The following is a 21388-nucleotide window of genomic DNA, read 5'->3' as shown; positions in this document are numbered from 1 at the left end:
TTTTTTTTTTTTTGTCGTATGTTCTGTACAATAAGTAAGATCTTTTTCTCAATGTCCAGGTTTATTCAGCAGAAGTTGGAGCGTGCAACTCCTGCAGAGAGGCAGATGGTGTTTGGGGAGATCTTACAGGCTGCTTACCAACTCATGACTGATGTTTTTGGGAACTACGTTATACAGAAGTTCTTTGAGGTAATTCATATTTAAAATGTTTTGCCCAGAAATGGACCAGGTTAATTCAGTTTTACGGCGTTTCGAGGATGTGCATGAACCTGTTACTCATTCGGTCAGTTACTCTTTCCCTATCAGGCTCCGTTGTTAACAGGCAAAAGTTTCGACCACTTGAATATGTATGTTAAAAATGAAGTTACTTTGAAATAGACAGATTTAGTGTGTCGATACAGTTACACAACAAATACAGTCGGTCACAGGCAATTCATACTCCAATCCAGAAGAGGGCATGCACAGTAATGCAACGCTGTTTGCTACTAATAAAAAGCACAGAAGAGATGATCGATCAGTATGTTTTAGGGATGTAACAATATCAAAATCTCACGGTACGATAATACCTCGGTATAAAGTCCAGGATATGATACACTATACTGCCAAATGTATTGGGACACCCCTCCAAATCATTGAATTCAGGTGTTCCAATCACTTCCATGGCCACAGGTGTATAAAACCAAGCACCTAGGCATGCAGTCTGCTTCTACAAACATTTGTGAAAGAATGGGTCGCTCTCAGGAGCTCAGTGAATTCAAGCGTGGTACCGTGATAGGTGCAACAAGTCCATTTGTGAAATTTCCTAACAAAGTGGAAGCAACTGGGAACAACAGCAACTCAGCCACAAAGTGGTAGGCCACGTAAAATCACAGAGCGGGGTCAGCACATGCTGAGGCGCACAGTGCGCAGACTTGTGACACTGTCACAAGTGTAAAGTGGTGTAAAGCACGCCACCACTGGACTCTAGAGCAGTGGAGACGTGTTCTCTGGAGTGAACGCTTCTCTGTCTGGCAATCCCATGGACGAGTCTGGGTTTGGCGGTTGCCAGGAGAACAGTACTTGCCTGACTGCGTTGTGCCAAGTGTAAAGTTTGGTGGAGGGGGGATTATGGTGTGGGGTTGTTTTTCAGGTGTTGGGCTTGGCCCCTTAGTTCCAGTGACAGGAACACTTAATGCTTTAGCATACCAAAACATTTTGGACAATTTCATGCTCCCACCTTTGTGGGAACAGTTTGGGGATGGCCCCTTCCTGTTCCAACATGACTGCGCACCAGTGCACAAAGCAAGGTCCATAAAGACATGGATGAGCGAGTTTGGTGTGGAGGAACTTGACTGGCCTGCACAGAATCCTGACCTCAACCCGATAGAACACCTTTGGGATGAATTAGAGCAGAGACTGCGAGCCAGGCCTTCTCGCCAACATCACTGCCTGACCTCACAAATGCGCTTCTAGAAGAATGGTCAAAAATTCCCATAAACACACTCCTTAACCTTGTGGAAAGCCTTCCCAGAAGAGTTGAGGCTGTTATAGCTGCAAAGGGTGGGCCAACTCCATATTAAACCCTACAGATTAAGAATGGGATGTCATTAAAGTTCATGTGCATGTAAAGGCAGGCGACCCAAAACTTTTGGCAATATAGTGTATTTATTGCGATTATTTATAAAAAAAAAAAATACAAAAAAAAAAAAAAAAAAGACAAATGAAGATTTTGTCAGTTTGAAACAGGAACTTCCAGTGTAGTGTTTTCAGTTTTCATAATAAGGAAAAAATATTAAACAACCAATAAAAAATAGTAGTAAGGGGTAAAAATGCACAATACTGAACTCAGTCCTTTTTGTGTTCATTATATTTGTAAAATGAATTTAAGACTGCTAATCTCAACAAATTCACTAACACTTTACAATAAGTTTCATTAGTTAACGTTAGTTAACTACATTAACTAATAATAAAATTGCATTTCTACAACATTCATTAATCTGTTAATGTTAATTTCAGCATTTACTAATACATTATTAAAATCAAGAGTTGTATTTGTTAACATTATTTAATGCATTGTAAACTAACATGAACAATATGAACAGCTGCATTTTTATTAACTAAGGTTAACAAAGATTAACAAATACAGTAACAAATGTATTGCTCATGGTTAGTTCATGTTAGTTAATACATTAATTAATGTTAACAAATTTTACAAAACTTTATTGTAAAGTGTTACCACAAATTCAACACAAATAAGATGCTTAAATACCCATGTAAGATCCAGACAGGTGAAACAGAATATTTTTGGATTCATAAAGACTTCACTTGTTTCTGAAAGAATGATTCAGTGATAGATATATTTTTAACAGTAATTTGTTTCCACCTAGTCGTTATTTGAAGCAGTTTCAATAGGTGATTTATTCTATTTTGATCGTTAACATAGACATCAGCGTTTATCTGAATAATAAACTTTTGTATACTTTTGTGATAATTGGAATATTTGTAACAGAATTAATTAATTAATGATACTGTGTTTGAAAAGATTGTTTGTGAAGCTGTTTATATCTAAACATGACAACTGCTGTCTCTAGATCAGCGGCAGCGCGAATGCAGATTTGAATTTTGTCAAAGGTTTAATATACAGACGAATAGTTGTCATTTAGGAATTAGATCACATGGGTGATCAAATCGAGAACGGGATCTTTTAAAGATTAATCGTGCAGCTTTGTGTACCACCCCCCCCCCCCCCCCCCCCCCTCTCTCTCTCTCTCTCTCTCTCTCTCTCTCTCTCTCTCTCTCTCTCTCTCTCTCTCTCTGTCTCTCTCCCTCCCTCCCTCCCTTCCTCCCCCCTTTCCTGCATTGACATATATGAGTAGCGTGAGGGCTTTTCAGTACATTCATTGTTATAATATTCATGAGGTGAGTTGCTCTATTAAAGGATACGCTCCTCGCACTTCATTCTGGATAAGAACCGGTTATCGGTTCACAACCCTAGTCACCCCTTCCCTCCGTTCTGCTCCACTGGGCTGAAAAAAACTACACTTTTTGCCCAGAAGACACATCGTTTCATACAGTCGTGTGACCATGATGATATCGAGACAATTTTGCTATTGCAGTACCACGATATTGATAATACTGTTACATCCAAGTCAAGTCAAGTCACCTTTATTTATATAGCGCTTTTTACAATGCAGATTGTGTCAAAGCAGCTTTACAGTGATAACTGGCATATAATTTTTGGCTGCACAGCAGCTCTTAAAGAAAATGGTGTCATTGTCCAGCTTAACTAAATTCAGTATTGATTCATTCCGTTGTACGGATCAATAGTTATTAATTTAGTTAATTTATCTATATCAGCAATGGAGTAAACAGTGATGTGCATGCCAGGGTAAAGAGATGCGTTTTTAGTCTAGATTTAAACTGGCAGAGTGTGTCTGCTTCCTAAACAATGCTAGGAAGATTGTTCCAGAGTTTAGGTGCCCAATAGGAAAAGGATCTACCACCTGCGGTTGATTTTGGTATTCTAGGTATTATCAACTGGCCTGAATTCTGAGATCGCAATAGACTTGAAGGACTATAATGCGTTAAGAGCTCGCTCAGGTACTGGGGAGCTAAACCATTTAGTGCTTTGTAAGTAATTAGCAAGATTTTAAAATCTATACTATGTTTAACAGGGAGCCAATGCAGTGTTGACAGAACCGGGCTAATATGGTCATACTTCCTGGTTCTAGTAAACACTCTAGCTGCTGCATTTTGTACGAGCTGTAGTTTGTTTATCATGCGAGCAGGGCAACCACTCAGTAGGGCATTACAGTAATCTAGCCTTGAGGTCATGAACGCATGAACTAACGGCATTTGTCATTGAGGGCATGTGTCATAGTTTAGATATATTTTTAAGATGGAAGAATGCGGTTTTACAAATGCTAGAAATGTGGCTTTCAAATGAAAGATTGGTATCAAAGAGCACACCCAGGTTCCTAACTGACGACAAAGATTTAACAGAGCAGCCATCAAGTGTTAAACAGTATTCTAGGTAATTATGTGCAGAGGTTTTTGGTCCAATAATTAGAATTTCTGTTTTTCTGAATTTAGTAGTAGGAAATTATTGGTCATCCAATTTTTTTATATCAGCTATGCATTCGAAGAAATATAGAGCTGAGTATCATCAGTGTAACAGTGAAAACTAACGCCATGCTTCCTAATGATATCTCCCAAGGGTAGCATATACAGAGTGAAAAGCACCAGTCCTAGTACTGAGCCTTGCGGTACTCCATATTGAACTTGTGATCGATATGACATCTCTTCGTTTACTACTACAAACTGATAACGGTCAGATAGGTATGATTTGAACCATGACAATGCAATTCCACTAATGCCAACATAATTTTTGAGTCTATTTAAAAGACTAACCCCCCCACTTACAAAAGTTTAACGTACACTCACCAAACTCAGTAAACATATTGTTCTGATTAATTCGGACAACTTTCCATTTTACAGTCATTAGCTCTGATCAACAGGAAGTCAGATATTTGGTAACACTTTATTTTAGGGTCTTTTAACTAGTTGCTTATTGGCATGTATATTACTAGAACATTGGCTGTTTATTAATAATTATTAAGCACATATTAATGCCTTATTCTGCATTACCTTATTCTACATTCTTTATCCTACCCAATACCTAAACTTAGCAACTACCTTACTAACTATTAATAAGCAGTAAATTAAAAGTTTATTGAGGGAAAAGTCATAGTTAAAAGTGAATACATGTTCCCTATACTAAAGTGTTACCAAATATTTTGGTTTGAATGTGGATTTTTCACACACACTCTCTGTCTCTCTCTCTCTCTCTGTGTGTGTGTGTGTGTGTGTGTGTGTGTGTGTGTGTGTGTGTGTGTGTGTGTGTGTGTGTTACAATCTTGATTAGTGGTCTTTAACCCTTTTACTGATTACCCATTTATTAATGAACTGCAGATAACTTCACAATCATTTGAAATTAAACCATGACACTATATCACTATTAGGACAGGACTAGTTTTCTAAATATCGTTTGAGTTACAATTATTATTTTTAAAATTAAAATTATTTTTAAATTAATTATTTATTGATATAATTCAAATTTATATATATATATAAAAAAAACCCTCTTTAAGTAAATTTCACATGATTATAAAAGTGGCTGTTTAAAATAAACTTGCATAAGTGAGCAGAAAAATCTGACATGTACCTTACTATTACCTGAGACTGATATTAAAATTGTCTTTGCAGGTTCTGTGATTTGGCTCTATTTATTAATTTTATCATTTTATTTTTTATACCACACATATTGAAATTAAATGAAAGCATGCTTTTGGTGCATAAGATTGGTGCACAAACGTTAGCTCAGGGAGGTCAAAACACATGAAGAGAAGTGTTAGGATAATACAACATCAGCAATCACAGACATTCGCATTAAGAATGGATTACATTTCTCAGAGTACTGTGGAGTTTGCACAAATAATAGTATATAATTTGCTCTGGAATTTTATAGAGGTTGTCTGAGGGAAAACACGGACATGGAAGATTACGATGATATTCTGCACTCATTTGAAACTGACCTATGATATTCTATGACATGGAATTCATCTACATTTAAACGATCTCATGGATGTGGCTGTTGTGGTTTGTGATCATATTGGCACCAGTAAATGTGGTCAGAATTTGACATAGACCTTTTATGTATAACCATTTTAAATGCCCATTGCCCGCCGTGCACAGTTGCCCTGAAGCCACTGGGGTGGCGGTGCCACCGGGCTTGGGCCCGTCATCGCTGCTTGCAGTTATATTTATTATTAGGGCACAAGCCTCTAAGGCGCAGGGGCCTATTGTTCTCCTAAGGATTATTAGGGCCCAAGCCCTGTAAAGGGCTGAAGGCCCTATTGTTTTCTTTAGGATTAATATTAGTGCCCGAGCCCCCAAGCCAATAATGGCGCAATGGAATTATTCTTCCGCTTCTTCTTCTTCTTCTCCCAAATGAATCGCATTTTTAAGGGCCTAAACATGCTCAAACTCATGAAACTTTGCACACGCGTCAGAAGTGGTGAAAATTTATGTCTGTTATGGGTCTCAGAATTAGGCATGGCAAAATGGCTCGATAGCGCCACCTACAATATTTAAACGAAGTGCCCCTTGCACCACGTTTCACATACAGGTATGAAATTCAGTAGACACTTGTAACAGCCCAATCCCTACAAAAAAGTCTCCTGGTGCAAAGTCTGAAACCCAACAGGAAGTCAGATATTTTGAATTGTCTCTGCAAAATTTGTGCACTTTTTGCCATTTCCAGATGTTGTACTTTAACAAACTCCTCCTAGAGCTTTTATCAGATCAACATCATGTTTGGTCAGTCTAATCTAAAGGCCTTTGCGACGTGAAATTGCGAAGATCTAGAGTTTTTGCTGGAGGGCGTGTCCATGGCGGCCTGACAAATTTCGATGTTTCGCCATGAAAAAGGAAGTTTATGTAACTCTGGTATTACAAAGTCGGATCAGCCCCAAACTTCACATGTGTGATAAGAGTCCTGGCCTGAAGACATCTACATGGCAATATTCAGTTACGGTCATAGCGCCACCTGCGGGCAACAGGAAATGACATGTTTTACACTGTGATTAACTCCTCATACAGATTTAACCAGAACAACATCATATTTGGTCAGTCTAATCTAAAGGCCTTAGCGATGTTAAATTGTGAAGATCTAGAGTTTTCACTAAAGGGCGTGTCCGTGGCGGCCTGACAAAGTCTGATGTTTCCAAAGCCCAAAGGGCTGAAGGCCCTATTGTTTTCTTTAGGATTATTAGGGCCCAAGCCACTAATGGCGCAGGGCCCTCTTGATCCCCTAAGGATTATTATTATTAGGGCCAAAGGCTGAAGGCCCTATTGTTTTCTTTAGGATTATTATTAGGGCCAAAGCCAAAGGCTGAAGGCCCTATTGTTTTCTTTAGGATTATTATTATTATTTTTTTTCCCCTCTGTTTTTGGCACTTTTGGGGCCCTTAACATGTTCGAAAACTCTTGAAACTTTGCACACACATCGGAATCTGCGGCCATCAGGGCCGGGCAGAAGCTGGTACCCGGGCGTGGCAGGGGGGCTCGACAGCGCCCTCTTGAGCGTGGTCCAAAAACTTGGTCCATATATCAAACACGCTTACACGTATTAGTATGAAACTCAGTACACATATAGGCCTCATCGGGCCTAACAACTTTCGTTATACGCCAGCTCAACAGGAAGTCAGCTATTATGGGTTGTTTGAAAAATGCATGCTCTGGAATTTGATATACTCCTCCTAGGTGATTAATCCGATCACCACCAAACTTGGTCAGCATGAAGTCAAGACACTGATTATGAAAAATTGCCAGCAAATTTTTGATATCTTGAATGGTTTGGCCATGGCGAGGCAACGAATTTATAGAGAGAAAAGGGAAACAAAAAATGTTATAACGTCTGCATACATTGATTGATTTTTATGAAACTTCAGCAGTGTGTTGGTTGTAGGAGTCCGATCACATGGATGTGACTATTGTGAGTCAAAGTTATAGCACCACCAACTGGCAGCAGGAAGTGTATCACTTTTAAAATGCTTTGAGATCACCCTCTTATTTTTACCCGATTTGCTTCAAACTTCATCACAGTAATGTCAAAACATGGCAGATGTAGACCTGTAAATGTATTTGTGATATCTTAATTATTGTTGCAATGGCAACACGTCAAACTTTAATAATATTCTTAGGCATTTTTGAGCCTCTTAACATGCTTCAAATTGCATGAAGCTCGACACACACATCAATATTGTTATCCGGTAGACACCGCCACCTTTTGACAAAAGAGGGGGGATTAGTTTTAGCTACAGTCACCAAACTCGGTACACATATTGTTCTCATTAAGCTGGAAAACTTTCTAATTTACAGTCAATAGCGCCAATCAACAGGAAGTCAGATATTTTGGTTTGAATGTCAATTTTTTTGAAAAAACAGGCTATCAATTTTATACTACTACTCCTACAGGCTTTATACAATTTACACCAAACTTTTTTAACTTGGTGCTAAGACTTTGAAGTTGTTAAATTGCAAATGGACGTTGGATATCTCAAATGGTTTGGCCGTGGCGAGGCAACGAATTTATGGCGCGAAAAGGGAAACAGGAAGTGTTATAACTTCTGCATACATTAATTGATTTTTATAAAATTTAGGCTGTGTGTTCGTTGCACAAGGCTGATCACACGGATGTGACTATTGTGAGTCAAAGTTATAGTGCCACCAACTGACAGCAGGAAGTGTCACTTTCAACATACTTTGAGATCACCCTCTTATTTTTACCAGATTTGCTTCAAACTTCATCAGAATAATGTCAAAACATGGCAGATGTAGACCTTTAAAAAGAATCATGATATCTCAAGCACTGTTGCCTTGGCAACGCATCAAACTTAAATATTCGTTTTGTATGCTTTTAAGACTCTTAGCATGCTTAAAATTGCATGAAACTCGACACACACGTCAGGATTGTTATCCAGTAGACATGGGCAAAGCCTTAGAAATGGGCGGGGAGGAGGGGCTTTATAGCGCCACCTTATAGTGCAGTAAATGAGGAGTGAGTTGACATAGTCCTTTGTTTAACCATTTTAAATGCCTATTGCCCGCTGTGCACAGTTGCCCTGAAGAAAACTGATTTAAAGCTTGTTCCAATGCGCTTCTATTTTCCCTTCAATGTTTGTCAGGGATTTTTTTTTTATTTTTATATTTTTGCACTTATATGGATACTCATTTAAAGCCTGTATTTTTGTATCTTTGACATTTGTCATTGAGTATCTTTTTTTTTTTTTTTTCTGAGAACTGATTTACAGCTTGTTTTATTGGGTTTCTATGTTTCTTCAAAGTTTGATTCATTGAACTTCTTTTCCTCTTTTTCCCCTAATCTTATTAGGAAACTACCTCTCAATTAGTGGAGCTGCACAGCTGTCTGTGATTATCAGAGTGCACATAGCTGTGTGAGGTTGTTACTCATATTATGTGATGACGGCCGAAACGTCATGTTTTTTAATGAATAAAGTTTGAGCTCTGTAAGAGTGAGTGTTGCACCTTTGTTCAGTTCAATTGCATGAAGTAGACATTGTCATAATTCATCAACTCGAGTTCATTAGCAATCGCTTGGCATAAATGTGTGCTATTTGTTGATTGGGAATCACTTTGAAGCAGTCTGAAGCACTGTAGCCTGAGCCTGTAGAATGCGCAACAGCGCCGCCTTTGTGACATATCCACCATGTTTCTGCAGCGCACATGGGAATATTGTCAGAGGGAGTAAACAGTTCTCGTGCACACAGAACGAGCAGGTACGAAACGTGGAGGGCGAAGCGAGATTTTCCACTAGTTATTTGATCGCGGATGGTTTCATTATCTCGGGTGGATAAAGTATAAAAGGATAAAAATTATAAAAGCAAAAATGTGTCTCCAAATATACTTGGGCGGCCGTTAATATACCTGGGTGGCCCGCCCAAGTAAAGTCTATGTGTGGGAAGCACTGTATCATTAGCGTAACAGTGAAAACTAACACCATGCTTCCTAGTGATACCTCCCAACTGTAGCATGTATGGGGTGAAATGCAACGGTCCTAGTACTGAGCCTTGCGGTACTCCATACTGAACTTTTGATCGATATGACACCTTTAGAAATTGGTTACGGTCAGATAAGTATGATTTGAACCATGCTAATGCAGTTCTACTAATGCCAACGTAATTATCGAGTCTTTTCAAAAGAATGTTGTGGTCGATAGTATTAAATTCAGCACTAAGATCCAGTAACACTAATAGAGAGATAAAACTATGATCGGATGATAATAGCAAATCGTTTGTAACTCTAATGAGAGCAGTCTCAGTACTATGATACGGTCTAAATCCTGACTGGAAATCCTCGCAGATACAATTTCTTTCTAAAAAGGAACATAGTTGTGAGGATGTTGCCTTTTCTAGGGTTTTTTTTTTTAAATTTTTTTTTTTTAAAATTTTTATGTTTTTACAAAATCCAAAACAAAAAATAACAGGCAAACAAACCCTTCATGTATCAAAATGTACAGCATTTAAAATAAAAAGCAAAAAAAAAAAAAAAAAGATATACAAGGCCAACTTTTCCTACAGTCTTTAAATACAGTAACAAAAATTAACTGTTACATATCTAAAATAAATAAACAAATCATTAGTCCTTGTAACGGGTAACACAAAAGAAGATATTTTGAAGAATACAGTTGATGGTACTATGTACAGGTGGAAGTACTATGCTACTATGGAAGTCAATGGCTACTGTCAACTGTTTGGTTACCAGCATTCTTCAAAATGTTGTTTTTTGGGTTCAGCAGAACAAAGAAACTTACACAGGTTTGGAACAACTTGAGGGTGAGTAAATAATGACAGATGCTGCGTCCCAATTCACCTACTTATACTACGCCCTAAAAGTATGTACTCTTTTTGTAAACAAAAAGTACATTTGAGTGTGTAGCAAAAGAGTAGACAAGCTTTGCGACTGATGCTGCGTCCCAATTCGCCTACTTCCACTACGCCTTAAAAGTATGTACTCTTTTTGTAAACAAAAAGTACTTTTGAGTGTGTAGCAAAAGAGTAGACAAGCTTTGGGACATACTATCACGTCATACAATTGCATCTTTGCTCCCTGTCGCATCCTGTCACCGTAAACTGGCCTGTCAATCATCTTACATCCTCCACCACATTTCATTTAGTTAATTTCCTACCGTATCGGAGAGAAATGCTGTAGCACATTGATCGGCAGTCGCGGGTCTTTCATGTGGAGAACTCTACTCATATGCATAATGATGCATTTAAAAGTTAATGGCCAATCGGATCTTTATAAAAGTCCACATTGGTATTGCAGATGAAATAATACACGGATAACATTAAATAAATATTTTCTATCAGGTTAAACTGATTATTAGTCACTCAAACCTACCGGAAATAGTAGACCATCCAGGGACTTTTGGCATACTCTTTTCAACATACTATGCTTTGGGACACACACATTTTAATCTCACATACTATTTAGGATGGATAGTATGGACATTGGGACGCAGGGTCAATTTTCATTTTTGGGTGAACTATCCTTTCAAGGGCAGAATCTGTAATTTTTACTTTGAATAAATTATATTTAGAAAACGTCTGACATTTAAAAAAAAAAAAAGAAAATCTTTCAGGGACAAAGCCAACTAGGTCAGAGTAAATAATAGTTGAAATACATATTTTTAATCTAGTTGCCAAAATTTTAGTAAAACACTTTTAAATCTGTTTTAAAGAGAAATTGGACGGAAAGAAGACATCAGTCTCATCTTTGCCTTTAAGAAATAATGTTAGCGGAGTAAACAGATGAAGGAAATTTCTGTTTACTAAAGGAATGATGAAACATCCGTAACATAAGGGGTTCAATTTTATCTAGATTAGTCAATATTTTACCGTCCTTGTCAGCGATATGATAAATTGATCTACTGGCATAGGACCCCCTTAACTGCCAGGCTAATAATTTATCTGGTTTATCCCATCTCAAAGTGTTTGTGTAATTTTTAACTACATCTTGTTCACTTGGTCTGAAGTGATTTTATTAAATTCATATTTAAGTGATATAATGTAATTTAGGACGCAATGCAGTTTCCCTATATAATTTTTCCAATTGAGTGAGATGAGCATCTATCTCCACCAAGTGTTTCTGTTGCAGTTTCTTTGCAGTTGACTCATAGGAAATTATGTGCCCTGTCATTACAACTTTAAAAGTTTCCCATAACACAGAATCTGAAACATCCCCTTTATCATTAATCTTAATAAACTCTGTCAAGGAATTCTAAAGTATGCTGGCAAAATTTCACATTTTGTAAAATTGTGAAGTATTAAATCTCCGGTTACAACTTGGGTTTGCTCAGCTAAAATCAAAGGATACCGTAACAGCAGAATGATCGGAGATCAGTATATTATGGTATTTAGATGTAGAGACATTAGGTATTAATTTAGAGTCTATAAAAATAATCTATTCTTGAATATGATTTGTGGACATGAGAAAAAGAGTATCGGCAGGATGGTGTAACCTCCATATATCAATAATATCCAATGACTCAAGGAGTTTAATGACCGACATAGAGTTGAGAGGGGTCTGTGCAGATCAGAAATTTGTCCAAAGCAGGGTCCAATATCGCCACCAATGATAAAATGAGTATCGGATAAAAAGCATTATCATCATAGATAAATATTTTTAAAAAAGTAAAGTGTTTGGAAGCAGTTAAGCCAGTGACGAATATAGTGGTGTAAGAAAAACGATGAGGACATTGAAGATCTTGATGAAGAAGTTTATTGCAGAGTAGCGGTGACAAAGTACATGTAGCACCTTGGGTTCATTGGAGTCGGAATGAACGCCGAACATCCAAATCTCAAACCTTTTATCCTGTTACAGTTTACCACTCCTCCTGTAAATTAAGTTGCTCCTGTTGTAGTAGCTGTGGTCTGTATGTTAATGAAGTTGAGACGCCTCTTTGTCTGAGATGGTTCTCGGTGTCCCACACCTATTCCCATTCTACAATTGATTACCATTGCTCAAGATGTGATCACCCCAAATGGTGCAGAAACAACATACCTGATGACTTTTCTTTTTCTCTATGATAATTAAGCCATTTTGGGGAGTCAGCATGATCAACCACTTATCTTGGCGTGGAATCTGGGTCGGGGCAGACTATAATTTCTTACAGTGGCCGTTAGGATCAGTTGATGTAGATATGTTTAGTCCAAATATCTGAAGAGACATGATTGCTTTATATGATGAACAGATTGAATTCAGGCTTATATTCACATATAAACATTCGTCAACTCAGACATCAGTTGTGGTAAACGGAAACTCAAGCTTGCTTGCTTGATGTGTGAAAACCAATGAGGTTCATTCTCATATGTTACTCAGCACGTTTGAGCTTGTTTTTTCTTGTGTGTCAAGCAGGTTCGGTTGATCTTTTTATGTTCGTTGATCAATGTTTATATGTGAATAAAAGCCTATATTAAATCTGTTCTTCATCATAAAGTGATCGAGTGTCTTCAGAAAATTTTGACTAAACCACTCATTTCATATAGACTATTTTTAAGATCCCTTTATGAACTTTTTGAAGCGTCAAAGTGTCAGTTGCGTAGCTGTCTATGGAGGGATAGAAAGCTCTGATTTCATCAAAAAGATCTTCATTTGTGTTCCGAAGATGAAAGAATTCTTACAAGTTTGGAACAACATGAGGGTGATTAATTAATGACTTTTGGGTGAACTATCCCTTTAAATAAATATAAATGGAAAGTTAACAAGCTTGCAGATCAGACTGATCTGCTCCAACTATGGAAATATACTCAGGTAGGTCCAGGAGATGAAAAAGAACCAAAAACTTAAAGGCCACTGAGTCTTGCCCAACCTTTTGACTATTAGAACAACATACAGTAGCTATTCATATTGTGCCGAGCTGTCCTCAACATCTAGATCAACAAAAGCTTGGGCCTTCTCAGCAGTGTCAAAGACATGTTTAGATGAGTTGTGAGTCAAAAGGCAAGCAGGAAAGAGCAACCCATATCAAACATTAGTCTCCTTGAGTCTTTTCCTCACAGTGTTGAAAGCCTTACACTGCTTCAGAACCGCAGATGTGTCCAGGAAGACAATTATGTGTGCTCCATTGTACATCAAAGGCGAATACAGCCTTGCAAGACTCCGAATTTTCTCTTTATCTGGACAGTGAAGAGGTCTGGCCACCATAGTCCAAGGACGAGTGTGTGTTTCCAATTGGGCCCGTATGATAGGCGTGGTCAATCTTCAGAGGTTTTGTGAAGTTATTGTACATTACAATTGCGTTAACGTTGATAGCCCTAATATATAATCTCATACTCTCTCTCAAAAACAAAAAAACAAAAAAAACAATCGTTATGTTTGTGATGATTTTTGTGTTGCTGAGAGTAACTGCTGTTTGTCTGCTGCAGTTTGGCAGTGCCGATCAGAAACTGGCTCTGGCGACTCGTATCCGTGGCCATGTGTTGCCGCTGGCTCTGCAGATGTACGGTTGTCGTGTGATCCAAAAAGCTCTGGAGTCCATCTCATCCGACCAGCAGGTAATTGTAAGTTGCCTTTTGTTTACTTCAAACATTACACATCAGTTACAAAAAATGTTAAGGAATTGTTTGATTGTACTATAACTTTCTAAAGTACAGTTTTTGGTAGGACTTAAAACCTTTATATAAAATGCATTAATAAAATATTTTTAATGCATTAATTATGCCTTGTAATGCACCTTATAACTGATTACAATTGTTCGTGAGACCATACAATGCATTATAATACATTATAATAATTACCTATTCATTGTTTTGTTTATTTATTGTCCTTTATTTAACTAGGAAATAAACAGTCTGAGATTAAAACTACGAAAACTGTAATAAACACATCTTGATGTAATTTGGGTGCACTACAATAAATCACTGTGTCATCAGCATAGAAATTAAAACTAGGCCCCAGAACAGGAACATCTCTAGTCATCTGTAAAGGTGCGGATGAGTGACCATCCGTTCACACCCATTGTGTTCTGTCCATTAAGTAATTTTCAATCCAGGATATGGTGTTATTGGGTAATCCTATTAATTTGACTCTAGACATCAATAAGCTAAAATCAACAGTTTCAAATATAAATCAATAAAAAGTGATGCACAATTATATCTTTTGTCAAGTGCCTCAATGTCATTTAAGACCTTAATTCCAGCTGTAGTTGTGCTGTTTTTTCCCAAAACCTGACAGATTCTGTGATAAAATATTATGTTCAGCTAAATAAGATGACAGTTGTTCACTACTAAGAGTTTCAAAAACCTTTGACAGAATGCAAAGTTTAGAAATCGGCCTATAGTTATCCATTTTTGTGAGATCTCCTCCTTTTAACAATGGAATAACATAGGCAGATTTCCAGACCTTTGGAATTTCATTTAAACAAAGTGAAAGATTAAAAAAGTCAAAGGAGCAGCTATAAACTCTGCAGCTAATTTTAAGAATAATGATTCTAATTGATCAGGGCCAGCTGATTTATAGACATCCAATAATTTGAAAGCCTTTTTGAACATGAAAAATAGTAATATAACTTTTTAAAACTAAAATTAAGATCCAATAAATGTCTTCCTATATTATCCAGGTCATCATTATGTATGAGTGTGTGTATGTATATAGTTTTAGGTGCCTGAAATAGATCCAGCATCAACAAAATGCTTATCTTTATCCGATCTTTTATTTTATCTTTATCCAAGATTTTTATGGTGTTATGTATTGTGAGGGAAGCTAAGCAGCCTTTTTTGCTCCTTATAAGGAATCAGTATTTTTACTAAATTTCAGGGACTTATTTAAATTGCAAGTTGTTTCATTAAAAAAATAAAAAAATAAATAAATCACGTTTAGCTGTCCTAATCATTACTGTGCAACAAAGCCATTCAGTTTGGATATCAGAATACCTTGCTCTGGCCCAAGCGACATCATGCTCATGAAGCAAATTTGATGATATAGATGAAAACGTTTTTTCATGAGCCTTAGCAACTTTTTTTTTGTTGTTTTTTTTTTTTTTTTTTTTTTTTCTTCCTTTTTTTCAGAGGTGCATGTTTATAATAGTAGTGAGCCCTTCATGAAAACTTCCAGGCATACACTACAGGTGCTGGTCATATAATTAGAATATCATCAAAAAGTTCATTTTTTTATTATAAATTATTTTTAAAAATGAAACTTTCATATATTCTAGATTCCCTACATGTAAAGGAAAACATTTCAAAAGTTTTTTTTTTTTTTTTAAATTTTGATGATTAGAGCGTACAGCTCATGAAAGTCCAAAATCCAGTATTTCAAAATATTAGAATATTTCCTAAGATCAATCAAAAAATGGATTTGCAAAACAGAAAAGTTCAAGTTCTTTAAAGTATGTTCTTTTGTGCACTCAATACTTGATCGGCAGGACATATTACAGCAAATGACTTGCTCCTAGCACAAATTACTGCATCAGTGAAGTGTGGCATGGAAGTGATCAGCCTGTGGCACTGCTGAGGCACTATTGAGCCTTCAGATCATCTGTATATTGTTGGATCGACTGTTTCTCATCTTTCTCTTGAAAATATCCCATAGATTCAGGTCAGGCATATTGGCTGGCCAATAAAGCACAGTAATATCATGGTCAGCAAACCACTTGGAAGTGGTTTTTGCACTGTGGGCAGGTGCTAAAGTCCTGCTGGAAAAGGAAATCAGCATCTCCATAAAGCTTGTCAGCAGATGGAAGCATAAAGTGCTCCAAAATCTCCTGGAAGATGACTGCATTGACTTTGCACTTGATAAAACACAATGGACCAACACCAGCAGACGTCACGGCCCCCCCAAATCATTATTGACTTCAAGCAGCTTGGATTCTGTGCCTCTCCAGTCTTCCTTCAGACTCTGGGACCATGATTTCAACATGAAATGCAAAATTTTCTTTTATCTGAAAAGAGGACTTTCGACCACTGTTCACTGTCCAGTTCTTTTTCTCCTTAGCCCAGGTAAGATGCTTCTGACGTTGTCTCTGGTTCAGAAGTGGCTTGGTAGTCCTTTTCCTGAAGATGTCTGAGTGTGGTGACTCTTGATGCGCTGACTCCGGCTTCATTCTACTCATTGTGAAGCTCTCCCAAGTGTTTGAATCGGCTTTACTTGACAGTATTCTCAAGCTTGCGGTCATCCCTGTTGCTTGTGCACCTTTGCCTACCCAATTTCTTCCTTCCAGTCAACTTTGCATTTAATATGCTTTGATACATCACTCTGTAAACAGCCACCCCATTCAGTAATGACCTTCTGTGACTTACTCTCTTTGTGGAGGGTGTCAATGATTGTCTCCTGGACCATTGCCAAGTCAGCAGTCTTCCCCATTAGTGTGGTTTCAAAGAACAAAAGATACCCGGAATTTATACTGTAGGGATGGTCATTTAATGAAACTCAAATGTAAATATTCTAATATTTTGAGATACTGGATTTTGGACTTTCATTAGCTGTACGCTCTAATCAACAAATTAAAAAAAAAAAAACCTTTTGAAATGTTTTACTTTACATGTAGGGAATCTAGAATATATGAAAGTTTCATTTTTTAAAATAATTTACAATAAAAAAATGAACTTTTTTACGATATTCTAATTATATGACCAGCACCTGTATATCTGGAGTCAAAAAAACTTCTCTTCAGATATCTTCAGATATCAAAAGCAATAGTACTATCATATTTCTGCACAGATTTTTTGGATTGTTCAAATTTTTTGGATTGTTACACATTTAGAAAATACAATGCATTAAAACATGACAAACAACCGATTTCAGAACAAGGAATCTGAAAATAATATAATGCATTTTAACTTTGGTTGCAGTTATTTATGAAAAGATATAATGCATTATAATGTACATTGTAATTTATGCAATAATTATGCATTATACATAAAGGCTTTAATGTATTTAAGCCTACATGTATTAAAACAAGATGTTGAGACATGGCGGTAGTTCTCAGAATTGTTTCTTATTCCTTTTTCTTGTGTCAGAGTGACATCGTACGGGAGTTGGATGGCCATGTGCTGAAGTGTGTGAAGGATCAGAACGGAAATCATGTGGTGCAGAAATGTATTGAGTGTGTCCAACCCCAAGCTCTTCAGTTCATCATTGATGCCTTCCAGGGCCAGGTATCTCCACAGACACTCATGCTTGTTATAAAGCCCAGAAATGGGATTTACAGACATGGTGGTGGTAGACCAAATATTGATGAATATTATTGCATATGTTACTTTAATAACCTTTGTGGTCTAGGGTAGTCTGTTAAGAATGTGCTAATTAAAAGATTTTGCTATCATGTTTATACTATGGTAAATATTTTTTTTGGCTATATAATATTTCAGTAGGCAGGACTGCTCTACATTATTTACACCTGGGGCCTGTTGCTTAAACTACTACTAGTGTTAATACTAGTAGTACTAGTTTTACAGGTTAGTAATCTAACTGATTACTCACTCCCTACGTTTTGCGCTGTATTTTGGACTTAAGAAAATGGCGCTCGGTTTCAGTTCGGAAACGTATGAGCCTTCAGTTTCTCAAGACAATACATAATGATACAAAATGTACAAGACTGGTGGAGCCGCTCTTCCATCAGGTCAAGTTTCATTCTGTGCCGAGCCGGTCGGTACGGATATGGTTTCGTTTTCTATTGTGGTGCTGCGATAACAGAGCTCTTTGCAATGTAATACAAACTAGTCATTTGTTGCCTTGGTAACGCAAGAGTTTATAAACGATACAATATGTAAATAGTGACTGCGTTATGAAGGATGACAGATATTTCTTTTAACTGTATTATTCAGTTGTGTTCACGTCATTCAAATAGCGCTTTTAGCAAGCTACGGAGAAACTAGCAGCCAGGTAACACAAATGATCGATCCTGTGTGGAAATATCACTACATGCATTCTAGCAGCATGGTAGTCGGTGTATGTAGGGAAATTTCTCATACCCCTTCGTTCGAAGTGTGATCCTGAAAAATCTTCATTTGAAGGGCTATCTGGCCCTTCCCCTTACCCCTACCACTCCAGCCAAAAGAGAATCGAGACAACCCTACCCCTTCACGTGAACGCGCAAAACGAAGGGGTAGGGGAAAGGGAAGGAGTAAGGTGTAGAATTGGGATTGGGCCTTAAAATAGATTAGTCTCTAATTTGAGAATATAAGAGTAAGATTGATTATCCCTTATCTAACTGCTAGTTGGTCAGACTAGTTCTTAAGACACAGGCTAATGCAAAAATGCAGTGACTAAATGCAGAATGTCTTAAAATAAGTAAAGATGAGGATTCACTTAGTATGAAATTAGTTCTACATAAGGTTGTTTACATTTGTTATGGATTAGGGATGTCATTTACACAAATTCCCATGATTGTTTGTCGTTTAAATTAACGATCAATTAATTGATTAATCGTTAGCCTTAATACTGTATTATGCATGTACTGCAGTGGCTTATAGCCAACAGTATGACACGGTGTGCAAATGCTGCTCAAAACGGCATGTTCTTCACCAAATGAATGGGTTTTTAGACTAAATAAAAGAGTAGTGGGATTGTAAAATGAGTCAATGTGATTGATCATTTAATTAAATTAGACCTACTTATTTAACAATCAAATATAATTGGATGTGCTCTTCTGTAACAACATGCTGAAACAGCTAAACCCAAAGAATTCAGTGTTTTATTACAATTTACGACGATCGATAAGTTTTATCGATTAAATTATTATTGACTGTTGATCGATCATTGAATAATCGCTAGCATCCCTAGTATGAATAATCTTTTCTTTTTATTTTGATGTAAAACCCCAAATAAAATTTTAATAAAAAGGGAATTCTCATACTTTGCCAAAAGATTTTTCCCCTGACACTAGTTAAGAAAATCACTAATATAGTTGCCGATGTGATCAATGATGTAATGTTCTTTTATTGACCAACGCATGCACCAGGATGTGTCAATGTCCTTTTTTGGTATGTAGGTGTTTGTTTTGTCCACTCATCCGTATGGCTGTCGGGTGATCCAGCGTATCCTGGAGCACTGTACCCAGGAGCAGACTCTGCCCATCCTGGAAGAACTCCACCAGCACTCTGAGCAGCTGGGACAGGTACGACTTCCCAAACCTGAAATCTAAAAAGGAAACTCTGGTCTCTCTGTTGTGTACCACTCTTACAGTAGTTAGGTTCTTATTGTGTGGCCTCTTTTCATCTTTCAAAAAATAATTCCAGTGGAAAATGGCAAAATTGAAGTCATTAACTTTGTTCCAAACACAGATGATGTTTTTGCATTCCACTGCACTTCTTTTCTATTGCTTTTCTTCGTAAACAGATGCTAGACAGACTTGTATGACTGTTGCATTTGCATCTCGCACCTTTTGCATCATCTAGTGCAAGACACAGCATTCTAAAAATGTGGCTCTCAAGTTAAAAGTTAGACTGTGTGGAAAAAAAAATCTTTAGACCTTTTTTTTCATTAAACTGCCCTGTGTCTTGCAATTTCAGCACAAAAACATTGTGCGAATGGCCCCTAAGGTTGCATCCTAACCTGTGAATGATTAGAAATTGTCTTAATGGACAACAATGCTTACTCAAATGCATGAGACTCAACTAATGCTCAGTTGATTCCAGTGCAGTCTGATGTTAGCATGTTGCTAAGCTCTGCTCTTAGAGTCCCTGCAAAATGACAGTTCTATTTTCCTATTGAGAAGTATGATTTACTATTATATGGTGGCTAGTGGTATTAGGGGGGAGGGACTTTCTCATTCTAGAGTGAGTTTAATTGGACAACAATTTGGATAAGCCTTTGAGTGCAGAATTAGTCAATATTTTGAAAGATTTTATTTTTTAAATGTGTTTATCTGCTCAGAATTTGTTTTTTAACAAGTAAAACTAAACACTCACAAATATTGAATGAAATAGTGGACTGTTCTGGGATTGTCTTATTTATGCCTTATTGAATAAATGCCATACTTCCATGTAGTCAAAATCAGGTAACTAAAAAGCCAGTATAAGTTTTCTGCCTAGTCTTTGGAACAATATGTGCCTATGATGCCTAAAAATGTTGTCTCGTTAGGTAGCACACTTGGTTTGCTCTGAGGTATGTGCTTTTTGGCCTTTTGAAGATGACCCCCATTACAACAATTATGTTTTGAGATTGGTCACTTTATAGACAAGTATACTGTTGTTCATTGTACATACTGTGTGAATGGAAAGGAGGCCATGCAATGAGAAGAGCTCAGGGTTGTAATACCTTTTGGGGTAAGGTGGACTCGCATGACATTTTCTGCATGACCTGTTTGTTCATTTTATACCTTTTACCTACTTTGATGTTGCATTCAGTTTCTGTGAAGGATGTTCTTATGTCCAGTTAGATGTGCTGATGGATTTTGATGATGCAAAACATTACCCACCCCTTGCTCCCCTCACTTATTTTATCTAGAAGTATCAAGGCGTTTCATTGGAGATGACCCCCAAAACATATTATACAGTGTCCAGCGATGCACTGTTCAAGGTCAGAGTCACGTGCCTTCCTCCCACTCACAAGAACCTCCTGGCATCTCCTCGTCTACCTCCTAACCAGCCTGTGTCTAACACCTAGATGCTTCTTCTCCAGTTGCTATTTGCTCTGCAGGGTTCCTTTCACTCACACTTTTCCTTACACAACTTTCTTCCTTTCTGGCTGCCACCTGCCCTGTCTGCCTAAAATCCAATCCTGATACTATTTAGGCCATATTTAGTATAAAGATTAGTTTGTTTGACACGAACAAGGCTGTGTGATATAGAAGTATATACTGGTGGCACGATACCAACATTTTAAT

At 37.3% G+C, this 21388-nt stretch overlaps 3 protein-coding genes across 8 annotated transcripts in view; 1 reads left to right on the top strand and 2 right to left on the bottom strand.

Annotated features, from left to right (window-relative positions):
• Positions 1-21388, bottom strand: part of LOC127502714 (DNA polymerase zeta catalytic subunit-like) — an 845784-nt gene that overhangs the window by 645395 nt on the left and 179001 nt on the right. The gene's annotated exons all lie outside the window — the stretch shown is intronic.
• LOC127502738 (uncharacterized) overlaps positions 1-21388 on the bottom strand; it is a 237575-nt gene that overhangs the window by 178314 nt on the left and 37873 nt on the right. The gene's annotated exons all lie outside the window — the stretch shown is intronic.
• The window catches only part of pum2 (pumilio RNA-binding family member 2), a 129877-nt gene that overhangs the window by 78387 nt on the left and 30102 nt on the right, over positions 1-21388 (top strand). For 3 of the 6 annotated variants that reach the window (XM_051875974.1, XM_051875975.1, XM_051875979.1), the window contains 5 exons: positions 60-189; positions 13989-14123; positions 17580-17717; positions 19553-19678; positions 21010-21081. In XM_051875974.1, coding sequence (XP_051731934.1) covers positions 60-189; positions 13989-14123; positions 17580-17717; positions 19553-19678; positions 21010-21081 — 601 coding nt within the window. The remainder of the gene's footprint in view (positions 1-59; positions 190-13988; positions 14124-17579; positions 17718-19552; positions 19679-21009; positions 21082-21388) is intronic. The other 3 variants (XM_051875976.1, XM_051875978.1, XM_051875977.1) reach the window with 3 other exon arrangements.

This window comes from Ctenopharyngodon idella, chromosome 20 (genome assembly GCF_019924925.1).
Source record: "Ctenopharyngodon idella isolate HZGC_01 chromosome 20, HZGC01, whole genome shotgun sequence".
In the NCBI taxonomy this organism is placed as follows: domain Eukaryota; kingdom Metazoa; phylum Chordata; class Actinopteri; order Cypriniformes; family Xenocyprididae; genus Ctenopharyngodon; species Ctenopharyngodon idella.
This window is presented reverse-complemented; position numbering and strand designations above follow the sequence as displayed.